Source organism: Lytechinus variegatus, chromosome 17 (assembly GCF_018143015.1).
Source record: "Lytechinus variegatus isolate NC3 chromosome 17, Lvar_3.0, whole genome shotgun sequence".
NCBI lineage: Eukaryota > Metazoa > Echinodermata > Echinoidea > Temnopleuroida > Toxopneustidae > Lytechinus > Lytechinus variegatus.
The window spans coordinates 8,268,431-8,280,517 of record NC_054756.1 but is presented as its reverse complement, the minus strand read 5'-3'; the positions used below and the strand labels follow the sequence as shown (position 1 = coordinate 8,280,517).

General features: G+C 36.1%; 1 protein-coding gene across 2 annotated transcripts in view; it reads left to right on the top strand.

The window, feature by feature from the left end:
* LOC121430493 (regulator of G-protein signaling 22-like) overlaps positions 1-12,087 on the top strand; it is a 31,893-nt gene that overhangs the window by 16,040 nt on the left and 3,766 nt on the right. Inside the window, exons 14-24 of one of the 2 annotated variants that reach the window (XM_041627776.1) lie at positions 918-1,112; positions 2,838-2,921; positions 4,379-4,544; positions 5,254-5,432; positions 6,196-6,423; positions 7,798-7,959; positions 8,455-8,637; positions 9,351-9,473; positions 9,647-9,676; positions 10,456-10,690; positions 11,426-11,509. In XM_041627776.1, coding sequence (XP_041483710.1) covers positions 918-1,112; positions 2,838-2,921; positions 4,379-4,544; positions 5,254-5,432; positions 6,196-6,423; positions 7,798-7,959; positions 8,455-8,637; positions 9,351-9,473; positions 9,647-9,676; positions 10,456-10,690; positions 11,426-11,509 — 1,669 coding nt within the window. Of the gene's footprint in view, positions 1-917; positions 1,113-2,837; positions 2,922-4,378; positions 4,545-5,253; positions 5,433-6,195; positions 6,424-7,797; positions 7,960-8,454; positions 8,638-9,350; positions 9,504-9,646; positions 9,677-10,455; positions 10,691-11,425; positions 11,510-12,087 lie in introns of both variants that reach the window. The other variant, XM_041627775.1, reaches the window with a different exon arrangement.

The window sequence follows — 12,087 nt, the reverse complement described above, 5'->3', positions numbered from 1 at the left end:
TAATGGGGTGTTGCAAGAAACTTGCGATCAATTGCAAGTCTATTTTGGTTTCTCAAACAATCATATGTCCTGTAGTTAATTGCAAATTAGTGATGGATTGCTCATCTGCTCCTTGAAACAAGAGGTTTGATCTGATATGCTACAGCTAACATTGATCTATCAGTTGTAAATCTGCAACAGAATGTAAATAAAATTTACAGTACTCTATGCCTCATTTTCCGTATGTCAGATATTTTACATTAGCCTCAAAATTTTATTTTAAAAACACAATTCCATTTTTATTTCTCAATGTGAACCTTCCACTTTGCGATTTAATTCTATATCCCAATCTGAACCCTCTCCACAACTTATAAATTTGTTTATTGAATTTAGTGCATGTATTTCAGTTATCATTATCATATTATAGTTTTTTATAAATATCTTTGGAAATAATTTTGTAACTTGCTCTCATCTAGAATTACCTTGTAAGTGCAATATACCAACATCAATTAATTAATTGTTACTTTATATTATTTGACTATTTCATTTTACTTATGTAACTATGAAATTTATGCTTACATTGTAATCTTGTTTGTATCAGTCTCCCAACTGTTTTAACAAGGAAGTATTGTGTACAATAAACCGAAATGAATGAATGAATGAAAAAAAATTGATTGCAAATATTTTCTTGCAACACACCCTAACACTCATTCAGAAAAGAATATTCTACTTCCCAGCCTCCACTTTTTTGCATTTCCTTTTCATTTCTACCTCTCTCCACTTTCCTTTCAGTCCTTCTGGGACTTTACACATGATGTACCGTAAACCACTTCTGCAAATGATGCAATGCGTTTCAACGTTCAAGCTCAGCTTTCGTTTTAAATTTTCATGTCTATTGCTCAAACCCTGCCCTATGTGTTATTTCTTTGATGATAAAGGAGATCCAGTCTAAGTACGTGGTGGAGCAATGCTTCTTCGAGGTGAACTGCCCGGCAATGATCAGGTATCAAGTATTCCGTCAGATCAACCCTCCGTATGAAGAACTCTTTGATGGACTGGAAGAACATCTCCTATCAATGCTTCTCGTCCCGTGGCTTGCTATGAAAGATAAAGACCGATCACTTTCAAATAAGGTCAGTAAGATTAAAGGATGGATACAAAGGATAATGGCCTAACTGGCCTGTATTCTGAACTCTGGGTGGTGTTTCATAAAGCTGTTATGCACAACTTTACGTACGACTGGAACCTGTTCTTGGGCGCTAAATCAGTTACATAGGGATATCATTTAGCACAAGAAATGGTCACTAGTCGTGCGTAAAGTCATTCGTAACTTACAAACAGCTTTATGAAACAGGCCCCTGGTTTGATTCAAACTCTGGCCTAAAGTTGTGGTTTAACTATGGAAAGCCAATTGTGACACAAATCTCAGACAACACAGGGGGTTATTTCGTAAAGCTGATCGTAAGTTAAGAGTGACTTCAAGAACAACTGGTGATCCTTTCTTGTGGTAAATGATGTTCACCATTAAATGTTCATTAGTGATTATTTAGCCCGTAATAAAAGGTCACCAGTCGTTCTCAAAGTCGCTCTTATCTGATGAACAGCTCTATGAAACACGCACCCAGTTTGATATAGCAACGCATACATTACGTAGATCATTCATATTTCTCTGGGAATAATAGCTGAATTAGTTTTCTTTGCCATTACAGTATGGAGAAAGAGCACAATGATGATAAGAAGCATACAATTTGAAAAGAAATTTGACACTATTGGCTTTCCGTATTTATCACCATAGTTCTGGATGATTTGAGTGTCAAGTGAGCTGGTAAATTGAGCTTGTCCTGTTGGAGATACCTGCCACAATTGGCTATCCATAGTTAAACCTTAATTTTAGACCGGAGTCTTAATTAAATCCGAGTTCAGGGGAGCGTTTCATGAAAGGACTTGTCAGACGTTTTATCCGACAAGTTCCATTTTATCCGACAGTTACCATAGTAACAGTACCTCTCAGCCAATCAACATCATAGAAAGATGTCAGATCTGACAACTTGTCGGATGAAAATGTTGATGAAGCTCCCCCCTGAAAATGGGGCTATATGAATCGTGATATAACCATTTTTTTTTTTTTGGGGGGGATTGAATTTCAATAGACAAAGTGCAGCGTATTTAAGAGACGGATTGGGAATTAGACCATATGGGCATCAGACTAAATTGCACTCTTAAACGCTAGTTCAATTAGTTTTTTAATTCATTTGCATCAGGGGGGCGTTTCATCAATATTTTCGTCCGACAAGTTGTCAGATCTGACAACTTTCCTGGATTCTGATTGGTTGAGAAGCACTGTTACTGTAGTAACTGTCGGATAACATCGGACATGTCGGATAAAACGTCTGACAAGTCCTTTCATGAAACGCTCCCCTGGTTGACACTAAAAATTTTTCCAACACCCATTTGATTGGGTATTGGACCAATTTTAGTGTCGACCAGATGCAATTTAGACCAAACTGATAGTAGACCAAATGGTTAAACCCATGTAGAAAGCAAGACTATCTGAGAAGAAGACCAACTGCTGGTATACCAAGTGAAAATAATAACTATAATAATAACAATAATGATAATAATGGAATGTCAAAGACTTCCTAGGGAAGTTTCATTTTTATGAAAGCCATAATTTATATTTATAAAATAATGATGATAAAAGGTGGATTTCATTTAGCGCTGTTTACAAGATGATGCTATTACTACTCAGGCTTTTATTACCACTTTATCAGCAATGCTCAGTGAATTCGAGGCATTAAATCAGCAATCTGATGAAGCCTTGACTTACTTCTTTTCCTCTGTTTTTCTGTATGTCATAGATTGAGGTTCTTGAAGAAGAAAGGCAGTTGGACAACATCAAATCCAGGCATCTACAGAAACTACAGAGAAGAATTATGCGAGAGGTAAGCACAAATACTTTCTCAGACCTGCCAACCAGTATGTTTTTGGCTTATTTAGTACCTTTTTGCAACCAAAATACGGTAGTACTTTTTTTCTTTAAAAAGTATGTTTTTGTAAAAAATTATTTTTTTTTACAAAATTGTAATTTATTGACAGAGAAAAATCATCTCTATATGTCTCTATTTCATAAAACCTAGACAAATATGGTTATTAGATCAATTTAATTTCAGATAACTTGTTTTTTTTTTCAATTATTTTGTTGAAACCAGGGTGAGATATACACATGTTTAATTTTTTTTTTCATCTGCAAGAGCAGTGCGCATTTTAGCTTGCATGCAGCTTGAGCGCTGCGATGAGCGAGTGTGCCATGCATTTTATTATGAAATACGCTTTTGGGGAAAGATACATTTTTTAATCACAGAATACAATATTTCATTCCCAGAGGCTGGCAGGTCTCCTTTCTAATAATCATCATTTACTTGAATTATGTGGCTTATTTTCTATTTTTTTAATTTGTGCTGTCATTTCTTTTTTTTTAGAATGGTGCAGAATATACTGTGCATCCCAGAAAAAAAGGAGAATGATCAATGATTTATTATAACTTAATCATAGAAACAAGTCAGAAATCACCTATCATCGTAAAGCTTAGAATTTCCTCTTTCATTTGATATAACTTGAACCAACCCTTATTCATGCATGAGTGAGAAAAAAACCTATTTCAAGAAAGAATACTAAACTATCCTTTGTTGGGGGTATCCGAATTTCAAAAAGAAATTTGCATGTCTAAAAAGTTGAATATTTGATCTTTAATTTGATACCTCAGTTACCTACAGGAAACGGTCAAGAATTAACAAATTCCTGTTTATTTAAACCAATGCTTGAAATTTTAAAAAACTTTCAGGCTAGCTGTCAGAATTACTCAACACTCCAGTTTTGTTGACAATCAGCCATGCACAAAATCTTTTGTTAACCGTGTAATAGCTATGGTTTGGAATCTGTGAATACACCTTTGTTTTAGCAATCGGATAGAAGGGCCTGTATTCTGAAGTCAAGTTTATCTTAAACTCAGGTTTAAAGTTGGAGTTTAAGTACAGACAGCCAATTGTTGCATAATCAATAACAGTAGAGATATCATACTTCAGCTCATTTGGCTCTCAAATCATTCATAATTGTGTAGGAAGTAATAGATGATTGTCTTCACCATCAATGAATCAGGAAAGAGCACAATAAACATAAGAAACATACAACTTGTGAAAGTGAAAATTTTGATACTTTTGGCTTCCCATACTTAAACCACAACTTTAAACCCGACATCAGAATATGGGCCATAGTCTTTAAAATAAAAGAAATAGTCTCCAAAATTCAGCAAATGTCCAAAGATGGAAAAAATAGCCACTTATCAATCAAATTTATTTCCTACCTGTCTTTTCTTCCACTTTTGTTTATCTTCAAATGACAGCGTATCACAACGCCAGACTTTACGATGGAAGGTGAAGATGAAGAAACAAAGAGGGAGGTCTACTATGAAAACCTTGCGGAGAAGGTTCCTGTGGAATTCAGAGATTACGACTTTGATAAACTCATCAGGAATCGCATGGAAGTAGAGCACTTCAGGAAATTCCTTGGTAAGCGTTAGAGGGTGAGGTGGTAGTATGTGGTAGTTTTTATTATTTAAGTGATTTGTTATCAGGGGCCTGTTGCAGAAAGAGTTGCAATCAATCGCAACTCTAAAAATCATGCGCAACTTGATTTTCAACCAATCAACAGCGCGCATTTGGGACTTGCGTTTGATTTTTTGCTTGCGTTTAAACGCAACTCTTTCTGCAACAGGCCCATGTTGTTAAAGGGCAAGTAAAAATAATGTGTAATAGTAATAAAATAATATAAATTTGTGGAAAGTAGTAACTGGTATTAAGAAAAAAAACGATATATGATTTAAGTGATATGAATAAAGTACAGATTAAGTGCAATATGGTATGAAGTCAAGGAATATTTGTTATTTCATTGTTCCAGCGTTGTCTAAAGACCCTTAATATATGAGTAGCCTATGATGAACAAGCCTTCTTTGCCACACCACCTTCTCTTTGGAATAATTTGCCATTAATTTTAAGAAATAAAACATCATGAGAGACTTTCAAATCTAACTGAAATCGGATCTTCTCTAACCTTATTAGTTCTTGGCACTATGACACACATCCTAGCTCTCTTACTCTTCATATTTTTCTTTTGCGACTCAAAATAGGGTATTTCTAGATGTATGTTGCTATTTAAATGCCTAATATTTTCAATTATTTAGATTTTCTTGACTTTATTTACTTTTGCTTTCTTATTCAGAGGACAATTATGCATTGATGGATCTGATGTGTTGGCTGGATATTGAATCATTCCGTCGTACTCCCCACCTTGACACTAAGAAACGAGATGCAAAGGCGATCGATATCAAGACCAAGTACCTCAACAAGAAATATTTCTTTGGTCCAAACAGTCCAGCAACAAGGATGCAGCAGCATCAGGTATGTAATGCTCCCCAGGGAGTGGATAGGGTAGGCTAGAATTTGCTAGTCCTTCACCAAGAAATATTTCTTTGGTTCAAACAGTCCTGTAACAAGGATGCAGGAGCATCGGCTATGTAATACTCCCCAGGGAGTGGATAGGGTAGGCTAGAATTCACTAATCCTTCACCAAGAAATATTTCTTTGGTTCAAAAGGTCCTGTATCGAGGATGCAGCAGCATCAGGTATGTAATACTCCCCAGGGAGTCGATAGGGAGGCTAGAATTCACTAGTTCTTCACCAAGAAATATTTCTTTGGTCCAAACAGTCCAGCAACGAGGATGCAGCAGCATCAGCTATGTAATACTCCCCAGGGAGTGGATAGAGTTGGCTAAAATTTACTAGTCCTTCACCAAGAAATATTTCTTTGGTCCAAACAGTCCAGCAATGAGGATGCAGCAGCATCGGGTATGTAATGCTCCCCAGGGAACAGAGCAAGTGCATGTATTAAGTGCTGACAAACTAGAATCAAATAATACCTTTGCAAGAGATTTTATCTTTGGTATAAAGAGTCCTGAACAAAGATATAGCCGTATCAGGTATGTAATATTCCCCGGGGAGTGGATGGGGATTCTAGAATTCACTACTTCAACAAGAAATATTTCTGTGACAAGAATGCGGCAGCATCATGTTGAATCTTATTGCAATAGTATGATAGTATGATCTAATTCACACTACTATTATATTTAATGGAATTACTATGATATACTTGTGTTCTTTTTAGACCATGATGGCTGGAGGAGGGTGGGGCAAGCTCCTTCAAGATAGACCTCCCAATCAAATCATGCTGGAGGCACAGAAGTACGTCAGAGAGCGTCTAGCTCGTAAATGGCTCCCTCTCTTTATAATGACCGACACGTTCCAAGAGAGACAGCGCCCTCACATCAGAATGGAAGACGTAGTCGATGACGTCATGGCTAATAAACGCAAGAGATACATGGCTATCTATAAGGTAAATTTTGAACAGTAACGCACGATTTGTTCCCCTGACGATTTCTCCTCTGCTTATTTCCTTGAAGTCTAGTTTAAACTTAAACCCTGTTCTAACTCTGTGCTTAAATTATGGGTAGCTGGAATTTTTGTGTGTTTATATTGTGTGTTAACTCAACCCCTATGTCATTCCTCATGATGATGAGGCAAACTATTTTGTATAAAAGACACCTCCTTCTTACTTTACCTGATTGATGCAGAATTCATGTATTTTTCCTCCTTTCTTTTCTATTCACAATTGTCTGCTTCCCTCGCTTTATCTTCTTATACCTTGTATAGTTCTGACTGTCCCTTTTTCTATTTATTTGATTCACCCGCTCTCTCACACTTTCTCATACACTCCATCTTGTTTCATCTCTCCTGACTACCACTCGCTCTCCTCCCCCCCTCTCCTATTATTTTTCTCCCGACTCTCTTTCACGATCATTCGTTTGTTTTCCCCTCTCAATTTATTTTTCCTTTGTAAGTGCACATTCTATCTATACTTCTTAATATTTAATAGTAATACATATTTGGAATTTGTTACAGGCCACCTATTGTGTAAACATTGTTACTACAATTCAGAATTTCTGCTATTGTAATAATGTTTTGTATTTTAATCATTTTATCCAGTACTTTGCAAATTATTTTGTATCTGCTTGCTTGAAATAAATACCATTATTATTATTATTTTCTTTTTTCTCTTGGTCATGCCTGTTAAAAAAAAAATGAAATAGAAGTTGAAATGTGTGTAATTTTGCCTTTGTATGTTTGTTTGCTGTAAGGGGTCATATTTAATAAGCCAATTAGTGCATTTTATGATCCCCTTTGATACATGTATGTAGTGATTGTTGTATTATATTGATTTGTTTGGTTGCTTTTTAAGTAGATATGAATTTAATTGAATTGAGTTAATATTGCCAGACAATTATGAATGATTTGAGCGTAAAATGAGCTGATAAGTTTAGGCTGTAAAGATTCGTGTAACATCTGGCTTTCGAAAGTTGAACTACAACTAGACCTGGACCCTGTCTTACATGTACAAAGAGCTACAATTGATGTAATCAATCTCAACTTATGGAAATTTGTCCATACCATAATTTTTTCTTAAGGAAATTTGCACAATCTCCTTAGTAAACAAGGAGAATTAGAAGAGCACGATGAATCATGAACATACATCATATCTAGAAACTGTTTTGAACAAATTTGCATTTTAGATGTTGATGTTGCTGGCCATCCATAGTTAATGTTGATTGGATCAATCGCAACTCTTTGTAAGACAGGGCCCTGAGTTTGAATTAAATCAGAGTTCAGAATACAGGCCCTTGAGTTTAGCTTTATTTATATTTTCCCCCAGCTTCTTGAGAGTCGTTTTGTGTCGTCATCTCACGAGATCATTGCGTTACGTCAAGCCTTGATCAACCCTATCACATGTCAACACTTCAGGAAGTATGTCAGTCTCAAAGGAGAGCACCTTGAAAATGATGTTCTGTTCTGGTTAGAAGTGCAGAAATTCAAGGTCAGTTTATTTCAGTTTTAATCTGGGGTGTGGGAGTCCAGCCTTTTTTTATATCGATTATTTTTTCAGCTTTATTTTTCAGCTTTTTGTGAACTTTGTACAAAATATATAGGAGCTCTTTGCAATTTCAGCTATTTTCCTTTGTGATCATTCTCACATTGTGAATTGTCAATGTTTAAGGGGGGGGGGGGTGCTTCATGAATCAAATAATCAGTGATTGCTCACTGACATTCTTCTCTCTTATTAAGATTAATAATTAAGACAATTTAAATCTTTCTAACTTTTTTGTAAAAAAAATGTAATTATTATCAAGACTTGAGAGAAGCTGTATGAAATCTTGATCTTCAATGTTTATAATAAACATATATTACTTTGTCTAATTATGAAGCAATATGAACTTTTTAAATGTATTTTTTTACTGGTCAAGACTTGGAGTAACTATGCTATATGAAAGCTTGACAGTCTTCCATGTTTATTTAACTTTATTATGAACAGGAGATGTACCATGTGCATAGTGAGGAGACACTGATACACCAGAAGATCCAAGCCATCTTGCGATGTTTCATCAACTCGGAGATGGGATCGAGTCTTCAGATCGACATCACCCCCGAGCAGGCCGAGAAGATCCTGGACAAACGCATGCGGGAGATGGGACCTTACGTCTTCAGAGATGCGCAGGTATTGGTCTAAGCGCCTTGAAGATTTTTGCAGAAGTGGAGATGGCATTATGAAAATATGATTTGTTATTATCATCATACAAACAAGATGATTTTTTTATATTGGCAAGAAAACAACTATTTTTTTTCGCTAATCAAACCAGTCCTAGTAAAACCTGCTTACTTTTATTCCCCTAGTTTGGAGAAAAAGCAACAGACAGACCAACCTTCAAATACGCGATTATATCATATTGACTGGCTTTGAGGGAGATAGCATATATATTAGTCTACTCTGAATGGCTCGTGAGGTGGCGCGGCTGCTGGTTTGCAAAGCAAACCTAGTCTGCTATGCAGACTAGTTGAATCAGCTGCTGTGGTACAAACAGTGCAGATATGGGTCTACATTTGTAGACTACATATATATTTCCCAAAGTAGTCCCAGATTGCCCTGAGTCTTGGCAAGGGTAATATGGACTACTGAGGGAAAAATATGTGTGTTATCTCCCCAAAATTAAAAACAATCATTATTATTACCTACAGCTGTGTAATTCAAGTCAGTATTTAGAAAGGTCTATATGTGGTTATAGACCAGTCAGCAATTTACCATCTGGTATTCTTCCTTGACTGACTCAAGCATTCCACTTTGCTTTACTTTTGTATATTGATTGTAGGAAAAATTTTCATCACTTTCTAAGGTCTTGTGTCTAATGACATGTTTTTTATGCTATCTTGTAGTTGACGGTATTCAGGGTACTGTCCAGTCATTGGAAGGATTTTCAGAAGTACAGAACGAGCCTCTCAGAAGAGAAGATGCTTGAAGAGCTCGATAGAAAGAGAAGCAAACAGAGGAAGAAAGAGATGGAGAGAGCCCGCATTGAAGATGAAAGAGTGAGTTACAGGGATCGTACAATTTTCTGTGATAGTTGATAATGGTGAAGATGATGATGATGATTGCGAGGATGATGATGATGGTGGTGATGAAGATGCTTGAAGAACTCAATAGAAAGAGAAGCAAACAAAGGAAGAAAGAGATGGAGAGAGCCCGCATTGAAGATGAAAGAGTGAGTTAAAATGATATTTTCTGTGATAGTTGATTTTGGTGAAGATGGTTATGATAATGATAATAATCTCTTAGACTTATTTGTAATTATGTTATGATTATATTGTTATTGTTTATTTTACACGTATTAATATGATTTATTCTTATTTTTGGGCCAATTTATACAAGCAGTTGTGCTTTCTTTGACCCCTCCACATGTAATATATCTCTTAATGTCAATGATTTGTATTTAATTGTGGAAATAAAATTTGAATTTGAATGATGGTGATAATGATGATGATGGTGATGATGGTGATAGTGATGATGATGATGATGATGGTGGTGGTGAAGATGCTTGAAGAGCTCGATAGAACGAGAAGCAAACAGAGGAAGAAAGAGATGGAGAAAGCCCGCTTTTTAAGATGAAAGAGTGAGTTACAGGGATCGTACAATTTTCTGTGATAGCTGATGATGATGATTATGATGATGATCGTGATGAAGGTGATGATGGTGGTGGTTATGGTGGTCATAATGATGATGGGGATGATGATGAGGAGGAGGAGGATGATGATGGTGATAAAGGTGATGATGATGATGGTGATAAAGGTGATGATGGTGGTGGTTATGGTGGTCGTAATGATAATGATGAGGATGAGGATGAGGATGATGGTGATGAAGGTGATGAGGAGGATGACGATGATGATGCTGATGTTGATGGTGATGACAATGACGATGATGATGATGATGCTAATGAGTGAATAATAATGACTGTGACACTCCTGACCTCTCCATCCCCTTTAGGAATTTGCCAAACTGAATGCCCCTAAGGAAGACGACCACAGCTCCGGTATGGGTAGTAGTCTAAGTATGAGACGTATGTCAACCCGTCTATCTAGCATCATACCTGGTTTCCTAGAAGATGAAGAAGAGGAAGAAGAGGAGAAAGTACAATGGAAATACTCTGATTACATGGAAGGTTTGGAGAGAGAGAAACAGCTTCTCAATGGCGATGATAGAGCTTCGAGTCTTATGTCAAGTATGTTATCATTATTTTTATTCAATTGATTACAATTTGAATTCTTATCCTTAAAAAACAACAGTCCAATAAAATATAATGTCAGGGCACAGTGCTTTTATAACACATGAATTATATGATGATATAACCTAGTATGTGTCTATCCACTTCCAAAAGACTTTAAATTATTAAAGATAATTGAAAGTAGTTGCAATCAACACTGATTTCGCAAGTAAGTCTGTAAAACCAAGACTAATTGACAGAATTTTGATCATGGATCTAGATCCAGACAGTTGTACTGAACTTTGTGAAATCCTGAAATCTAAGCTAAAAAATGATCTCACTATAGATTGCCAACACAGAAAAGCACACGTGGGACAGTGTATTATTGCTGGGAAAAATACACCGACATATGACTCGAATCCCATGCTTTTTTTTGCTAATTTCTCAGTATCATTCAATTCTTTAGCAAATGTAAACAGACTCTTTGTGGTCATTTTATTGGATTTTACAAATTTCATAAGAAAATATGATGGTGTAATAGTAGATTGTGACTACCGCTAGATCCTTTAAGTGTGAGTTAAGTCAGGCTTGATAAGCAAGGCCTCAACTTACTTTTATGTCATCAATGCTATAGTGTGTTTCATTGCATTATTGTAAATACCTCGAGTGCAAAGCATCACCCTTGACACAATCACACCTGTGCATTATGTGTTTTATCAAAATGAAATGAGATGATATCGTTTTCTATCGCAGCTATCGAAAGCCTTGCAGAGGACCCAAATTCAGCTCGCTGGGAGAAAGCTGCTAAGAATTCTCAGAATGAATCGGAGAAATACAGTAAGTTATTTACAGATAATTCTTAATCTCCCTTACTTGTCAATTTATGCATTTCACAATTTCTATATCAATGTATTTAACCATAAAAAATGAAATATAACAGTCAAATTAGCATCTATATAGTGTTTTAGAGATACATTGAAAACACATACTTTGGTCTGCATCAATTGCCTGTGCAGTATCAGAGTGTATCCCTAAAAAGGACGAAATCCAACGAATATCCCATCGGCTCCTGCATAAAATTTGCCGTTGAATCTGAGACCGTATGCAGCAGTCGAGTGCGCAGGCGCGATTGTTTGAAATATACAATGCTTACAACAATGAAAGCAATGCGATGCGTAGCATAGAAAACAACTACGCTCGATTCTCAGATTTTTACAATTTGGAGGACAGCTTGGAAAAAGCACTTTCAGAGATTTGGCATGAGTAGAATCATTCTTTTGCCAGGGAAGAATTTTCTATAGGAACAATCAAAGAGTTTTTGCTAGGCAATAAGAGCTTGCCACCATTGTCAGAGGGAACTAGGTATTATTATAGTGCTAAAATACAGCACTTTTAGCTGCCGTCGCAATGTTAGT